This window comes from Clytia hemisphaerica, unplaced genomic scaffold, assembly GCF_902728285.1.
Source record: "Clytia hemisphaerica strain Z4C2 unplaced genomic scaffold, Clytia hemisphaerica genome assembly, whole genome shotgun sequence".
Taxonomy (NCBI): domain Eukaryota; kingdom Metazoa; phylum Cnidaria; class Hydrozoa; order Leptothecata; family Clytiidae; genus Clytia; species Clytia hemisphaerica.
The window spans coordinates 1,322,438-1,340,974 of record NW_027103968.1 but is presented as its reverse complement, the minus strand read 5'-3'; the positions used below and the strand labels follow the sequence as shown (position 1 = coordinate 1,340,974).

The following is an 18,537-nucleotide window of genomic DNA, read 5'->3' as shown; positions in this document are numbered from 1 at the left end:
GGTAGTACTTCAAAGGGACATAACATTTGATACAGAAATTTCTGTTTTTTTTTTTTATTACACTTTTAAAATCTATGCGAAATTCTGCGTCGATTGGTATACAAGTTGAAGGTATTTAAAGCAAAAGTCAGGCCACAAGAGCCCCTGAAAGTCAATTTTTCAATAAAAGTCCAAGATGTCGAAATTTCGATTTCTGAAAAAGGCTTCTCAGGGAATGTGCTAATTAAAACTATTAAATCTATGTAAAATTCTGCGTCGATTGGTATACAATTTGAAGGCATTTAAAGCAAAATCGAGGCCACAAGAGCCCCTGAAAGTCTGAGAGGTCAATTTATCGATTTCTAAAAAGGGTTGGCAGTGAACGTGTTAAAAATCCTGACTCAGATAGGAGATAAATTACACAAGCTTTTAAAATTATATAACATCGGTGTAAAAAAACAACTCAAAGATATCAATTTTTTTTTTTAAACTACTGAAGACGAAACATTTCGTGTCATCAACACATTCTTCATAGACACATCCCTCATAATTGGGCAAATGAAATACCTACTTTTTAGAGGCCTGGGTTCGATTGTTCTGCATACTTGGAAAATCATCCATGCTATCCAACTCAAACTTGGTAGGTTTCACAACAGGTACCGTCTTATTCAACCTCTTATGTTTGCCAGATTTCCCGCGCTTTGTTTCAATGCCTTTGATTGGTGAAATCCCATAAATGCCAGAATGTAATTGGTTGTTCAAATTTCGATTCTCATTGTTTTTGTTGACAGTTTTTAGAGGTGAACTTGCATATTGGAGACTGAGGCGAGCTGTTTTTCCACCATTGTTATTAGATTTGTTCTTGATTTTACTTCTCTCAGCTTTTCGTTGTTCTTCTTTTTGTCTTGGTGAGAAATAAGGAGTGTGGCTATTACTTTGATCTGTGTTTTGGAGTAATCGAGCACGTAAGAAGGCCATGAAATGAGGGATAAATTCTGATATGGAGACATCATTGCCTTTATACTGAAAAATAAAATAAAAATGCAATAAATTATAATTGTTCAATATAGAAGTACCTGAAGCATTAGAGATTATACAGTGTGACCAGAAAGTATGGATCAGAACAAATCAATCTAGGTCACTTCTTTTTTTTTTGAACGGAACCAATTAAGTTTAAGTTAAAGAGAAAAGACTTTCGGTCATTGACTGCTTGATGATTTCGATTTCGAAAAAATATGGAAATGTATTTTTCATCTTCATCTTCTAAATTGTAAACAATTATAGTGCTCCGAATTATCTTTTCAACGGTATATAATTTATTACATTTGAAGCATTGGTTGAGCGAAACAAACATTAGTGCACACTTAAAGCAAATAGACTTTAGTTTCTGACGAAAAAACTTTCTAAAACAAATGAGCCCAAGCAACTGTTGCTAAATTTCAAGACGGAAAATTTTTTATTCGTTCTAAAACCATGCAATCAACTTACTAGAATGTAGGTATTGGAGGATAACGCAGACAAAACAACATTTTCTTTCATTTCTCCATTCAGTAAGTCGTTCAATACATCGTCTGCCATTATGCTTTGTTGTTATTATCTATATGTGTATTCATTTTACTAGAAAAAACAAATGGATGAAAATAAGATAAACTTTTTCCATTCAAAAATAAATATATTTGGATACATATCATAACCTTGACATAATAGTGGGTAACACTCCAAAGGACTTTCTTTGGAAGCAACAAGTAAAGTGCAATCATTTTCATAAAGTAGAAACACCACAAACGAGGGAGTGAGACATAAAATCAGACTTTAAACCGTCCCTAAAATTACCCCTTATACCCTGACCAAAAATTTGAAAGTATAAATATCTTTCTCTATGTTATGGACATAGAGCTATATATTTTCAGGATTCCCACTTTTCTAGGATTTTATAGAACCAATAAGGCTCAACCCCCTCCCAAAAAAAAAAAAAAATAGATGACCGCAGGTTTGACACTGCTACATTTAAAAATTAATCAAATTATTAATGATATAATACAAGGCCTAAATATACCTAATTTTTCCCTTAACTTAAGAACAGGATAAAACCAATTTGAGGCTTAAACTCAAAAGTTTTGGCTAATATTCACAAATAAAGCTCAAGCCAGAAGGATTCTCATTTCAAATAAATTAAGCCAAAAGTATGACAACTATTTCCAAAAGCATTGTTATAACATTTCAATCAAACATTGCATTTCAATTTTTTTGGTCATCATTGATAGCTTGCTATTTGCCAGTAAATCTCTTCGCCTAATCAATGGACAGTTAACTTCAGTTGAAATATCTTTAGAGATCTTTCCTTTACGTGCTTCCTATTTTGAAAAAATGGAAATACATAGCATTGATGGGTTTGGTGACTTTTACATCCTTCATTACATGACACTAGATGGTAGTTTGAAATTTTGCCCATCACAAACTTTTCTCATAGGAAAAGGCTTTTAGGGCAACACCCAACAATTAGTTATTAATTAAAGACAAAAGCTTGTCTACTTGCTTTACTGAAAGCTTGAAAATGTACTTTTCAGGTCAGAAAAAGCGCAAGACACAAAGTTAAATATGATTGCTTATCAATATATTGATCAAACGGTTGTGATGAAAGTATTGGACAAGTTAGAATATAGAAGGATGTATCAATTAATTCAACCTAATTGCATCCAGTACAAGTATTTTTAAAGCAATCAAAAACCACTCAAACATTATATATTAATAAAAGAGATATATTATAACAATAAATTATAACAAAATTTAATAGATCTTAGCCTGTTTGCTTTTAATGATCCAATCTATTCTATTTTATTTGAAACTGCTAATTGGTGTATGAAATATAGAATTTTCTCTTCAGCATAAGATCATACTCCTATATTAATATAATAAACACGTAAAATAAGAAGAAATACTAACAAAAAGGAAAATTTTAACAAGTTTAAATGGAGAAGGAGAAAAATCACATGAGATTGCACCAATGGTTATCATCACATTACGTTCAATTTGAAGGTCCACCAAGAACAAAATTCTAAAAGAAAAAGAAAAAGAATTGGTGATGAAAGAACTGAGTATCTAACAATACTGGTTTCTGAAGCAGAAGGTCTTTATTGGACGAAGGATTCGACATCATAGTGCGGTGATTTTATCTTGAAACATGTCATTGTAATGTTTTTGTAAGCAACATTTGATCCGAAGAAAAGGATCATTCTTGTGGTATAATTATAACTTGTAGCAGTAATGCAGTAACTTATAACCGTAGAAAAATAGGTACACTAAATTGCTAAGAAAAAATGTTTTAATGTCAGAAATATCTTTCTTATTCAACCTCTTATGTTTGCCAGATTTCCCGCGCTTTGTTTCAATGCCTTTGATTGGTGAAATCCCATAAATGCCAGAATGTAATTGGTTGTTCAAATTTCGATTCTCATTGTTTTTGTTGACAGTTTTTAGAGGAGAGCTTGCATATTGGAGACTGAGGCGAGCTGTTTTCCCACCGATGTTATTAGATTTGTTCTTGATTTTGCTTCTCTCAGCTTTTCGTTGTTCTTCTTTTTGTCTCGGTGAGAAATAAGGAGTGTGGCCATTACTTTGATCTGTGTTTTGGAGTAATCGAGCACGTAAGAAGGCCATGAAATGAGGGATAAATTCTGATATGGAGACTTCATTGCCTTTGTACTGAAAAATAAAACAAAAATGCCATAAATCATAATTGTTCAATCTAGAAGTAGCTTAAGCATTAAAAGATTGTACAGTGTGACCAGAATGTATGGATCTGAACAAATCAATCTAGGTCAACTTACTGGGATGTAGATATTGGAAGATAACGCAGACAAAACAACATTTTCTTTCATTTCTCCATTCAGCAGGTCGTTCAATACATCGTCTGCCATTTTCATGCTTTGTTTTTATTATCTATATGTGTATTCATTTTACTAGAACAAACAAATGGATGAAAATAAGATAAACTTTTTCCGTACAAAAATAAATATATTTGGATACATATCATAACCTTGACATATTAGTGGGTAACACTTTAAAGGACTTTCTTTGGAAGCAACAAGTAAATCACCACAAAAGCTAGGGAAAAATACATAAAATCAGTCTTTATAAACCTTCCCTAGAATTACCCCCTATACCCTGACCAAAAATTCGAAAGTATAAATGTCTTTTTCTATGTTATGGACATAGAGCTATATATTTTCAGGATTCCCTCTTTTTTAGGATTTTATGGAACCAATTAGCCTCAACCAGCCCTCCCCCAAAAAAATGTGATTGCAATAACACACAACAAATTTAAACATCAACAATCCCAAACGCTCCAAAGGAAAATCGTAACATTCCCAAGAAAGCTTTTATCAAAAATGCAAGCTTAAACAAGCTAGATGCTGAATGGACCTACCTGATGATGAAAGTTAGATAGCAATGCAAGGAGAAAAATGAAAAAAAATCAGTCAGAAAACATAGCGTTTAGCGAAAATGCATAACGCAATAAATTCATCATTGATTGTTGATAAGGGGAGAGGGAAGGGTTGTAGGGAAAAAATTAATAGAAAGTTCTGGTCGCAAAAATCAGTTTTATTGACAATTGCATCATGCTTGATGGTGAGCATTGTTATCAATAATGTTTTTGTGTCAAAAACATAGAAATACAAGGAAAAAATCTAATGAAAATCTGCAAAAACGGCGATTTCGGCATTTCAACCGGAAAAAAAAATTTTCTCAAAAATCGAACTCAGCCATGTTTTGGGCAATATTAATACGCATCTTAGAGCAAAAAAAAGAAAAAACTAATGATAAAATCCGAGAAAATGCCAAAAAACCAGTTTTTCCGGCATATTTCCGGCACTTTCGGCCGGAAAAAAATGTTTTTAGAAAATCGGGCTCCGTCACTTTTTAGGTATTGTCATTTTACATCAGTGTGCAAAATTTCATAAAAAAATATAAAGTACAGTCGAGAAATTCAAGAAAAATACCGTTTTTCCGGCGAAAATCGGCTGTTCCGGCGATTTTAGAAAGTTCCGGCCTCAAAAATCAGTTTTATCGACAATTGAACCATGCTTGAATCGTGGACATTGCTATTAATAATGTTTTTGTGAGAAAAAACACGAAATATGAGGAAAAAAGTCCGATGAAAATCTGCAAAAAAGGCGATTTCCGGCATATTTCCGGCATTTTCGGCCGGAAAAGAATTTTTCTCAAAAATCGGACTCTGTCATGTTTTAGGCATTGCTAATACGCATCTTTGTGCAAAAAATCTGAAAAAACTAATGATGAAATCTCGAGAAAATGCCAAAAAACCGGTTTTTCCGGCATATTTCCGGCATTTTCGGCCGGAAATGATTTTTTTTCGAAAATCGGGCTCCGTCACATTTTGGGCATTACCATTTTGCATCATTGTGCCAAAAATCAGAAAAAACTAATGAGCCAATCCTGAGAAAAGCTGGTAACAGACGGACGGACGAACGAACGAACGGACGGACGGACATCGGTTAATTTATAGGACCTCTACCCCACCGGGGTAGGTCCAAAAATTGCAGCTAAGTTAAGTTAATTCTTAAATGATACATAAAAACTAAAATTTGTTTGTCATTTCAATTTGATAGTAACACTTTAGTAGTTATCATCTTCTTTAAATAATAGAAAAAGTCTTATCAATATATTAATCACATGGTTGTGATGTGAGTATGGGTTATAGAATATAGAAAGAGATATCAACTCATTTAACCTAATTGTATCGAATATGAGTATTTTTAAAGCAATCAAAAACCACTCAAACATTATATTATACTATAACAGATATAGAAAGCGTAACAATAAATGATAATAAAATTAAATAGATTTAGTGTGACTGCATCTCGTAACCTGTTTGCTTTTAATGATCCAATCTATTCTATTTTATTTGAAACTGCTAATTGATGTATGAAATATACAATTTTTTCTTCAGCATAAGATCATACTCCTATATTAAATGGAGAAGGAGAAAGATCACGTGAGATTGCACCAATGGTTATCATCACATTATGTTCAATCTGAAGGTCCACCAAGAACAAAATTCTAAAAGATAATTCATAAAAAAATTGATGATGAAAGAACTGAGTATCTAACAATGCTGGTTTCTGAAAAAGAACGTCTTTATTTGACAAAGGATTCGACATCACGAGGGGGTTTATCTAAAGAATCCTGCATTACTAAAAATAGACAAAAAGAACGACAAATTTCATAAAAAACGACACATTTCACCATCCACAACCCCGACCGAAAGTGACTGTACCACCCCTAGCGATTCATTCCCTTTTGTTTATCACGGGAATTAACTACATGTGGTCTAAAAGAACGAGAAATTACGCATGTTACAATGCAGGATCCTTTAGAGGAACAGACTGCACAGTGCGATGGTTTTATTTTGAAACATGTCATTGTAATGTTTTGTAAGCAACATTTTGATCCAAAGAAAAGGATCATTCTTGTGGTATAATTATAACTTGTAGCAGTAATACAGTAACTTATAATCGTAGAAAAATAGGTACACTAAATTGCTAAGAAAAATTATTTTAATGACAAAAATATGAGAAAAAAGACCTTTAATCTATTGAAATCTTCCATCCATTGATTCCATCCTTTCACCCAAACCTCTCCAGAAGCAAGTTCATCTTTATCCACTGAAAAATTTGAAATATAAAAAAATGAAATACCCTATTAGTACTAGTAATAACATGGTTTATAGGATGATTTGGGATTAATAACCCCGAGGTTCATTGAAAACATTTCAAAATAGCCTGAACGTAGTGTTTTGTGCGATATTTTGTCAACCAATCAAAATGCTCTGAAGATATCGTACGATACTTTTCAACCAATAGAAATTCTTGTTTACATCAGGGCGATTACCCCGTAATAACCCCGCTTTTTTGTAATCGCCCTGATGTAAACAAGAATTTCTATTGGTTGAAAAGTATCGTACGATACGTTTGGGCAATTTTGAAATGTTTTCAATGAACCACGGGGTTATTAATCCCAAATCACCCTCTAAACCATGTTATTACTAGTACTAATATACAATTATTGAAGTATTTAACAGAAACGAAATAAACAACAAAATCACAGCATCAAATTAACACGAATGAGCAGGTTTAAACTTCAGAATGAGCCTTCAGAAATAAACGGGGTTTTTATCAAAACAAATATTTTCCATTCGTGTTAATTACACGTCTCCTAATATTCATGTAATAAGGTAAACAGTGAAGAAAGCCGAGAGATTCTGTTAATGTCTTGTGTTGTTTGATATGTTTATCCTTATAAGTAAAAACCTGCAGAGAATAAAACATAGTTATATTCATTTTGATAATAAAGCATGCAGGTGTAATACACTCAAAGTGTAAGTTCTTTTGAAGCTAATAATATACTTACATGGTAATATAGGGTTTTCATCGTCATGTTTCTTCTTCAACATGATTAAGTTTGTAACTGTTGACATTGTTATGACTGTATAAAATATTTTCATGTTATGGCGGCTAACAAAACCGCGAAACCCTCTTGCATTATTTATACTCATCTAGTCTAAAATAAACACAAATTCTGAACATGAGTCAGAAATAAAAACAAAAATGAAAAATTCAACTTTGGAGATATAGAAGAGAACCGACAACCAAAATTCATTCAAATAAATTTTGATTTTACTTTAAAAGATCGAACAATTTGGAGGAAATGAAACAGAATAAAAAGCTTTTTGGCTTATTTTAAGATTTATCTAATTAAATTATGAATCAAAAAATAAAACATGGTAAGTATACAAAATCTGATTAACAATATCAATTTCAGTGCATTTTCACTTTGATTTTTTTATCTGTTGGTATACCGGCTGGTATATGTTTTCCTTGTTCCTTTGAATGTAGTGGCAATGTAAAAGGTAAATAACCAAAATTTCGAGCTTTCTTAATAGCTGCTTCAACTTGAAGGTGTTGTTTCTTACAGATACCTGTCACCTTGGGTGAAAGAATTTCAGCAGTGTGCGGGCAAATAAACTGCTCAAGTAGCTGTACGTCAGTAAAATGTACATTATAGCTTGACTTCAATTTAATCTGGCAAAGTGGACATGGATTTCCTGATACTCTATTGCCATTATTACGGATACAAGTCTTTCTTGGTTTTTCAGGGGGAAATTGGCCTTTAAAATTACGTTTATAGCCATGCCATACTAAACGCTCATCCTGGCTATCTAGATTTTCTGTATCTTCCACAGCCCCATTCAACAAAACATCAGTTGCAGCTTTAATTTGAAACGGTCGACCAACAACTAGTACTGGGTCTTCATCCAGAAGCATTTCACCCTCCACTTTCTTCCATCGAACAACAGCTCCAGATCGCGATGCTGCTTGGTTGAGAATCGATTCATTACCTGTTGCTTCTTTATGTCGCTTTGCATTTAACAAGACATCTACCGCTTCATAATCATGAGTTCCACTTTTTATACATGTTGTGTGTAAATTGAAAATAGGCTTCAATAATTGGGATTGTGATGGCCTCAAGAATAATTGTTGGTTTTTCCAGATCAAATTACGTAACATTTTCTAAAGATACCAGGAAGGGGTGAATTAAATTAAAAGGGTTACTAAAAAAAAATTACTTGAAATTTTCATGTTCACAGTATTACAAGATACAACATACAAATTGCAAATGCTTGCTCTTTCCTCTCTTAACTATTTAACATTTTTTGAAAGAAAATTCAAAAGTAAAACAAACTCTTTACCTGATAGAATTAACCTATATCATCCTATTTAGCTTATTGAGTTAATAATTACTGTTAGACCAGCAAACCTTTAGATCAGGGCAAATATTATGCTACTAATAGGGTGTAGAATTGACAAAAAAATTTGCCCTTCGAATCTCCTACAGTTTTCGAGTGAATCGATTTTTAGTTAATCGATAGATAGAACTTATCAAGTCCCCCCTTTACTAACGGTTTTTTCTAGGTCCGAAAGTTATCTGATTTTTAATGCTTTGCCTCAAAAATTGTGAGTGTTTGATTAGGTTCATTTATCTTGATTGAAATTAAATCGTTTGATGGAGTTAGATTTAGTTCGACTGTAGCCTGGACAGGCCTGGATTTCCAGACTGTAAACTATTTCACTGTCTAGTTTTTTATAATTTTGTCTCTGGTTTACGGTCTGGTCCAACTAACAGTCCGCAAACCCAGTGCCCCCCCCCGGCGTCACTATGAGGAATCTTATTTTTATCTCCCTTTAAGGGTTCCTCCTACCACACAATTAATACAAGATATTTTTAAAAGAATGGTTTCGTTTTATTAAAAACGGTGAAAGTGGTTTCGTTTTATTAAAATAAAAACATTTCCTGGGTATTTATAAAAAGTCATGTCTATTGGTTATATTGGTTATATATAACCATATATAACCAACATTAACAATTCTTCTTTATCAACTAGCTGAAATACGGGAAAATTTGGACCCACGAGCGATTTTGACCCACGAACCCACGTACCCACGAGCAATTTCAACCCACGTGATTTCTTTTTGGACCCACGAACCCACGAACCCACGAGACATTTTAACCCACGAACCCACGAACCCACGATACGCACGTAACCCACGTAATTTACCAGACTCAGAATTTTTTGGTGCCGTGGTCAGCGCTAAGTTGTGTTTTCACCTTGACGTCGAAAAACATCAATATCTTTGGAAAGAAAATAGATACCTTGATGCAGTTTTTTTTACTTGTTTCCCTGATAATACCTGATTGATTTAAAAAAAAGAATGAACAGATTTGGTTGATTTAAAGGTAAGTTCTCATGCATTGAAGTTCATTTTTGTAAATTCTTCCTTGTTCCGCGCAAGAAATCCTGACGAGTGCGCACCCTATCAGTGGAAACAAGTAAAAAAAACTGCATCCAGGTATCTATAACGTAGTCGTCTAAAAAAACGGCTATTCTTTTTTAGAATCATCCTTACAATCTAGTTTTTATATTTATAAAAACTAGATTGCTGACGTGTGGAAAGGAATGTCGGCGTGACTGATCCTTTTGTTTCGATAATAACATCAAAGCGGGAACTAATTTTCTTCTTGTTTCTTTCTTTCCTTTTTCTTTCTCATAAGTTCACGCTTTCCCTCACACTCTCCAAGCGTGGTTAGCTCAAGCGGTTAGAGCGTCTGTCTCATAAGCATGGGTTTCCGAGTTCGATCCCGCTGGGGACAAATTTTCCAATTCTTGATTTTGTTTTTGTGCTCATCACTTTAATTTTGAATCACATTTCATGAGAGTGAAGAGATATCGAAGCATTATGTAAAGTTAATTGCTATTAGTAATTACGCGTTCAATTCGAATCTATGATCTGCTCCCTCCTAGTGAGGAGTTTAATACCCTTATAACAACCGTAATTTTATAAGCATTGAATACTGAAATTCAAATGACGACCACGCAAGAAAGATAAGCAAACGATTGGATCAAGTGTCAAACATTTTGACCCGGAAATCAATTATCATTCTGTCTTTAAAGTATAAAACGAGAATGATTCTGAAAGAAATTGTGTGTAAAACATGGAAACAAATGGCTGTTGCTATAGAGCTGGTTCATCTTTTCAATCGCGTTTTTTTTTTTTATAAACCCAGGGTAAGATTAGGCTACAATCTATCACATTGCGCTTTAATTAAAAATCTGCAGACCATCTGGAATTTTGAAAAATAGAAGAATTTGCGATTTTTCAACAAGATTGCGGATTTTTTCAATTAAGCACCTTACACCATCTGAAAGCTGAGGATTTCAGCTTTCTAGTGGTGAAATTTGTTTTTAGCTATCATTTCCAGCTCATTAGATTAAGCGATAAGCTAATGTTTAACAGTCATCGGGCCAATTTTCAGACCGCATCAGCAAAACTCCCCACACCTCGCCGCACAGAAGACTAGGTTTCATCCGCCATTTTTGGCACGATTTTGGTGCTTCCGAAAATTATTTCTTGCTGGCCCGGGGGCGTCGTGGTGTAAGGTCTCCAGACTAGGTGTAAGGAGGCGATTCCTTTGCCAATTCTAATAAATGACCCCTCATTTTTCTCACAAAAGTAAGGACTTTCATAGAATGCAGCCCCCCTGGCTCTTAGGGGGGGGGGCTAGAAGCTAAAGTTCCGGTTGGGCGCTCTTTTTCCCTAAGATCAGGGGGGGCTATTTACTCAGGGGGGGCTATTTGTTTAGGTCTGTTGACTGGGGGCTAACCCAACAACTTTTTCCAAGAACTAAGAAATTTTTCTTTTTACATTTTGGTATTTTGTTTGTGTAATAATGAAGTCGTACTATTGACGTTTGTTGATTAGAATTTCAAAAGAAGACATATACATTTGGTATCTCTTTCTCTTGTGTGGACATGCAAAATGAAGACCTTGCATTGTTTGAATTTTTTTCCATTCTAACATTTTTTTTTTTTTTTTGTATTGTGGTGTGTGCGTGCGGGTGTGTGATATGTGATAAATTTTGTTTATTGAAATGAATGACAAATAAAGAACGCAGCTATTTTCATGTGGTGTTTACAATTTTCTTAAGTTAGAATTGTCTTCTACTCACTTTTTTCAAAATAACAGTTTACTTTTCTTATAAAATTTTATTTTTTATAGAAGGAAAATCTTCCTCTAGCTATACAAGGCCAATAAATTTATTGTGAACTTCATATTCTATGGAAAATTTTCGGTATTATACTTCTCTTCTGTGTTATAGATGAACAAAAAAGAAACTCAGAAAAGTAATAAGCCAAAGCGAGGATCCTTGAAGGGTTTCGATGGCATTCACGGAGATTTGACAGTTCAGATTTTTAAGCATAGATTAATTTTTTTTTTTGTATTTTGGTAGGGGGGCTGTCTATTTCGAATTTTGGTGGGGGCTAAATCTCAGGGGGGGCCGAACCTTCAGGGGGGGGCTTCAACCCCTCTGCACTCTATGGACTTTCAAATAAAATTAGTTTGGTTTCTAAAAATTGAGGGGGAAATTTTGGCCTGTTCACCCTATCAGTTAGCCTGGATATCCAGCCCGTAAACTTTTTTCTTGATTTTGATATTTCTTATGTTTACGGTCTGGTTTACCTAAATCGTCTGCATTCTCATCTGAGGATGATTATGCGGATATTCTGATTGGTTGGTCCAAGCGAATCAGAATGGTGGCGCGCGTATAAGAAATTATGCAAGCCGACTTGAAGTGTTCACCTAAGTATTTGGATGGAACGCGCGGGCGATCAGCAAGGCGTGTACGCTGCTTTGCAAATCTCCCTGATTTTTCTTTTTCGAAGCAAATAACAATAGAATAGCTAATTATCTCCCTTGGGTGTTTGACCACGCATCCAAATAAAAATAACAATAATGGTAGGGAAGAAGTGTGAAGATCAAAACATGGGAATTTTTAGATGTTCTGGTTGTTTTCTTTTCAATTACTTGCTTAGATATTCTTGCTTTAATCTTCTTAATGACTTGGTTGCATCGTGTAAAGAACTAAAGGTGTATCTTTATTTTGCTTCAATTCTTCTTTTTTGTTTGCTAATTTTGTATTGCTGTTTTGGGTTGGATTTTGAAAAAAAAATTTCTCCAAAAATCACTTTGCACTATCTTTCTGTCTAACAGACTTTCCACCACACTGTCTATATTTTATGGTAAATGCTGCCGTTCTAAGTTGACTTATCACTGCTGGGGTACCATCTTGAAATTATGCATGTCATTATGTGCATATCCAGACGATGTCAATCGAACGAAATCGAACGAAAATTCCAATCGAATCAATCGAACGCAATCAAACGCAATCGAATGATTGCGATTCGATTACCGAACGCAATCGAATATCAATCGAACGTAAAATTCTGGGTAAAATTTGATTGATTCGATTGATATTCGATTACGTTTGTTTGATATTCAATTATGTTCGATTGATGTTTGATTACGTTCGACTGCGTTCGACGGGTGGTCGATTAAATTAAATTCCAATTTACCTCAATTCCTTTCAATTTCGAGCGCCTCCTTATTAGGGAGGTTAAGTATCGATACGATAGATAAATCAACGCAACGAACGGGCTTTGACACACAACCTGCAGTAAACATGTGGGCCTGCATGATCTGCATTTTCTAGAATCCAGGCTAAAATGATTCATATCATATCATCTCGTTTAACTCTTCAAATGTTGAACGAGAATCAATGTTAATCGACAGAATCAATTAGTCGAACCAGTCGAATGCATAAGCCAACCGAACGTAGTCGAATCAATCGAATACATTAGTCAATCGGCGAATGCAATCGAGTCAATCGAATCAATCGAATCCAGGCACTAATCGAACGCAATCGAATTCGATTGGCATTCGATTGCGTTCGTTTTTTCGTTTTTTTTGGTTGTGCTTCATTTTAAAGATAACGAAGATGAAAAGTTACCATCAATCCTGCGAGTAAAAGAAAGTACTCCGACTAGTCTACGAAAAGTGCGCTCGCGCGGCGAATAGAATATCTCGCAAATTAATATATGCATAAAACTGACGAAATCCTTTCTTTTTTATGCTTAGGTGACGTCACCATCGATCCTGACTCGACAATGGAGAACCAAATTTGGCAATGTATAATTATTACGAGGGGCCGAGAAAGTTTGTGTGACGCAAAAATTGCGCGATAAACGAAGCCCTAGAAGAACGCCCACTGAAAATTGAAACCAGGAATTTATTGAATATTTCACTAATGAAGTATTAAACTTTTTCTTTTTTGTAATTATTATAAATTCATAATTGTTAAATACTAATTTTTGAATGTCAAAGGACAATTAAAGTGAATTTAAGCTGATTGGGTGGATATTGGGCGGACGGGCATTTTGCACGTGCCGAGATTGGAAATTAAATGAGAGTAAAAGACGGGGGCGTCTTAGTATGTAATATTGATTCATTATTCTTTTATTTTTATTTTTCGCGAATGAAAAATGAATTTTTGATTTTTGAATTAAGGAAATAAAGTATAATATATTGTATTTGATTGTCAATGCCAAAAGATACTTACGAATAATCTGCTGTGTTGCTTCGCTATTTACCCCCGGATTGTTTTAGTAGGCACTTTGGTCACGTAAATAAAAACACGTGTATATGTTGAAGCCGACTGTGGGCTGACCGCAATTGCAATTACATAAATTATTGTGGAAGGGAACGCTTGAGACGAATGTTTGGGAAATCAAAAAGACAACTTTTGTGAGAATGTTGAGTTTTGTTTAAAATATGGCTGTTTGTGACGCACTGATAATTTTAGAACTTTGTCTGGCTGAAGTAAAACTTATTTTTTCTAAAATTTTGAGCTTGGATATCCAGGCTAGAGTACCCTGCCCAGTTGGCGACCGAAAATTTTTGATTCAAATTTTTCACTTACTTTTTACTTTTTTGAAAATCCTTTTCGACCAACGGTTAGACAACTTTTAACATGCTCTTCATGTTTGTTTTGATTTTTTATTTGAGGCGATCTTCTTAGAACAAAAAGCTTTCGAAGCAAGCGGTACTAGTGCCCAGTTCCCGACCGACGTACCCAGTCTGCGACCGATCGCGAGAAAGAAAAAATCAGTGCTCTACTTGCAGGTAAGGTCGTATTAATTGATCAGGATGATAAAAAAACTCATAAGCTTTCCCGTATTACATTTATTTACACTCGTTCTTTTGTTTTAAAATAGCTCACTTACATTTCCCTTCGACATGTTTTTCAGAATTTTTTTTCAAGTCGCCATTTTTTTCTAAAGTTTGTTTTTGTTTTGTTTTGAAAGTGGGGTCTATGGAGAGTCTTCATTTGATAAAAACGCGGGAATTTTTTAAGTCTGTTTTTTTCTCTTCGCGTCTGGAATTTTTTAATCGCAATGTAGAGTCTTCTTTTTCATTTTTTGAGTTTGGTCGGTCGCAGACTGGACGTCAAATTTCGAAGCTGATTGCGTCAACTTTTTTATCAATATTTCAAACGAAAAAAACTGGCTGTATCGAGCTGATTTTTACAGAAATGCTTTCTAACATACTCATCGTTTTGGACAAGTATTTTTTGGAGTGGGAGTTGAAGCGTTTTTTCTTGCGAAGCTTTTTTGTCCACAGGTAGCCATTTTTTATTTTTTAAGAAAAATCCGGGTTTTTCATGTGCTTCCGTGCAAAGTTGGATCTTTCGGATTCTACTCGTTCTTTTCTAGAACTTTTTTTACACAGTACGGGAAATAGGTCAAGGCAGATTACTACCAAAAGAAATTCTCCAGAGGTTTGTTTTTGTATGACTTTTCTGGGTTCAAAGACATTCGGTCGCCAACTGGGCAGGGGACTCTATCTCTAGTGCTCAGAGTGGTATTTTAAAAACAAAACACACAGTTTTTTGCAGCTCACATATTGGAGCAATAATACAGCTTGTTGAGAGTACAAATTTCGACACACTTGAAAGTCAGGTCTACAAACTTACCAGCGAAAACTTACTTACAGCTTTTACAAAAGAAATTAATCAGGATTTTGGCTTTTCTGGCACATTTTCTTTCGCTCGACAATCTTCCATCTTCGACATGCAGCAATGTTACCATTTTGGACAGAAACTATGTAGTGAGAAAAGGGCATAATCCGATATATGGCCTGGTATACATTATGGTTTCCCGCGTTTTTACTAGTCTGAATCGCAGACCTCTACAAAACCTCAGGTAGTATAGGTCTGCTTAATGATCTACCAACCGCTTTCCGGTTCGCAAAGGAAATCTTTGCGAGTTAATAATTTGATTGACATTGATGTGCGCGCAAAAACGATCGTTTCGAACGTTTTCAATGGAATGTTTACATTCGAAATTTGAATCCCAGACCAGAAAAACAAAACAGAAAAAAGATAAAAAACAATCTGATGCGCGCATTATTAGCCTCCGTCTCAGAACGCGGTCAGAAAATTTTGCGGATAATTTCACAGCGAAAATGCATCCAGTGAAATGTAAGTAATGTATCGTGATTCAAGTCGACTGACAGAATTATTCACATAATACATGTTACAAGTTCTGCCTACGGATTCTCAAGCTCGGCTATAATAAAACTATTACATGTTAGTAGCAGACCCGACTGACCAATGTTATGTAGCAGGTTGAAACATGAGTTTTTGCTGGAAAGATGCAGTTTGTTTTCAAGTTAAATCTTCAAAATAAAACAAACTGTGTGGGTTTCTTTACTTCCAAACAACCTACCAATAGTTTTGGAACACTCCATAATAAAGGAAGATGGCCCTTTTTGTGGATTGGCTTTCTGATACCCCATACAAACACGATGTGACATGAAAGTGAAGAGACATGATTTGTTGGTTTGTTTGATTTGTTGACTCATATATCTCATGGCAAATGGGATAGTAAATGACTTTTCATGTATTGCTTGGCTCTACATATGATACCTCTAACTTTGAACACCTCCAGAATGTTGAAAAAAGCATTTTACGAGATAAGTTTCAATTATAATTTTCATGGAAATTTTTAATCGACAGATTTGGCTTGGCATCAGTTTTGTTTGGTTGATGTTTGGTATCCTGATCATTAAAAGCAATGAAATGCCACACAGTCACTCTACACATGATGCCTCCAGCCATGATTGGTATCAGAATGTTGGAAAAAAAACATTTTACGAGAAATTGTTGATGGAAATTATATTGACTTATTTTTACAATTTTGGCGGTGTGGGTTTAGTTGGTTGATAATGTTTACAATGTGGGATGGTTTTCAAAAAACTGTTATATTGATTGTTGTTTGTTGGAATTGATTACCAAAAAAAAAGGGAACCTTTTTTTGATAAATACTTTATTTTTTTCATGAATCGAAAAAACCGTGTGGATAGTATGTCTTGTAGTAACCAATGCAGTGTCTGTTTTCAAATTTTGAAAGCTCTATACCTACTGAATTGAAGCTCTGACTAGCTCTGTTTTTAAAACTTTGAGCCATGTTTTTTTCTTTGTTGCTATTAAAGATAGATTTTTAGATTGGCGTAATGTAAATTTATGGTAAAGTTTTTGAGTTTAGTTCATCAGTAGTACATACAGTAGTATTTTTTCAGTAATCCTTTCTTGTAAATATAGTAACATTTAACCAGACTCATTGCCCTCATTATATTCGAATTTGTATTTTTTTAGGACTGATAAGTACATATTTTTAAACACCAAAACAAAGCAAACAACATGCCAGTTCTTTCTGGACAAATATATATGTATACTTTTATATTGTGTGCTTTGAGTTCTATTTTAATCAACCCTCTCAACTGCTGATCTTTCAACTATCATTTAGGAGTATAGAATGGGCTTCCATAGTACCATTTTCTCTAAGTATTTTGTGAAAATTTTCAACAAAGTAGACTTCTTGACTGTCCTTGTTCCTTATGTTAAAGTTGTTCTGATGGAGGACATTGCTATTTTTGGTAGCCTTCACATATCAATAAGGAGCTTTGGTGTAAATGTTTTTTCTGATGAAATCATACTAATCTGAAACTATTAGGCCTTTATGAACTTTCTAGAACAATAATCTTGCTCCAATCTTGAGAAACACTGGAAAAATAGGTTAGCATTCCCTGCCATAATTTCACAGATTGCCTCTGCTTTCTGCTTGAAAACGCTGTCGTATAGCCGAAAACGAAAGTGAAACTGTGAAAACGTCCGCAAATTCGGGCCCAGTCCTCTTCCGAGACGGAGGCTAATGTACAGTCTGTAGATTTATTTTTGACTTTTGCTTTTATAAGATATCTGGTCCGTAAATTTATCGAAACTCTTCCATCAGCTCTTCGGTCGAAGCTCAAAAAATACAAATATGAACACAAAAGTGAAAGAAAACAACCAGAAACACTCCAATCTCTTGTTAAGTACCTGAAAAGATACAAAGGGCACACAGTATTAAAAAGTGAAATAACAAAGTTGAAGAAGAGTTCTTTCTTTGTTTTAATATTTAAAGGCCCTTGTTGAAGGAACAACAACAGTCCCTTTTTGTAGAAATCATAAAGAAGTAATGTCAGAAATATTCAATATGACCCCCAAAATGGACTGTACATACATAACTAGAATACCTTGAAATAATCTGCAACATATCTGTAGAACTGACATGATAACAATTATCTGGAACCAAAGAGATCAACGAATCCAGTGTGGTAAAAAGTTATACACTCATACAAGTCCAAATTCAAGCATCAAAATGTAGTTTTATGAAGCAAAATTTTGTTGGTGCACACAGAAGATACATCAGGGCACTTAAATTAAATAAATCTAATTTGTCATCTTTTACAAAATCTCCACATTAAACAAGAAAGGAGGAAGAAAAACAAACAAACTTCCTTCCGCCTACTTTTTTTTCGAAATCCAAATATATTTTCCAATCTATGATTTGGTGCCTCACAGAAAATTTAAACATTACGTAATGTTATATTTGTAGACACTCGCCAGCTAAAAATGTCTTTAGCCGTATATCGGCTAAAGGCGGCAAATCTCTGGACAAAGGAAATATCGCTTATTAAGCATCCTCTATAAGGAGCACGAATCCGTTAGTGGATGCCAGCAGCCTAGCGTTTTACATGCGTA

General features: G+C 34.4%; 1 protein-coding gene and 1 long non-coding RNA gene across 2 annotated transcripts in view; both read right to left on the bottom strand.

Annotated features, from left to right (window-relative positions):
* LOC136810559 (codanin-1-like) overlaps window positions 1-1,557 on the bottom strand; it is a 39,863-nt gene extending 38,306 nt beyond the window's left edge. Inside the window, exons 1-2 of the mRNA XM_067067121.1 lie at window positions 1,468-1,557; window positions 551-1,002 (exon numbers count right to left, since the gene is read on the bottom strand). Coding sequence (XP_066923222.1) covers window positions 551-1,002; window positions 1,468-1,557 — 542 coding nt within the window. The remainder of the gene's footprint in view (window positions 1-550; window positions 1,003-1,467) is intronic.
* Window positions 1,558-5,732: 4,175 nt separating this feature from the next.
* LOC136810466 (uncharacterized) lies at window positions 5,733-7,574 on the bottom strand. Its single transcript, XR_010847109.1, has 3 exons — window positions 7,411-7,574; window positions 6,586-6,665; window positions 5,733-6,060 (listed from the first exon to the last, which is right to left on the bottom strand). It is a non-coding gene; the product is annotated as an uncharacterized lncRNA (long non-coding RNA).
* Window positions 7,575-18,537: the final 10,963 nt, after the last annotated feature.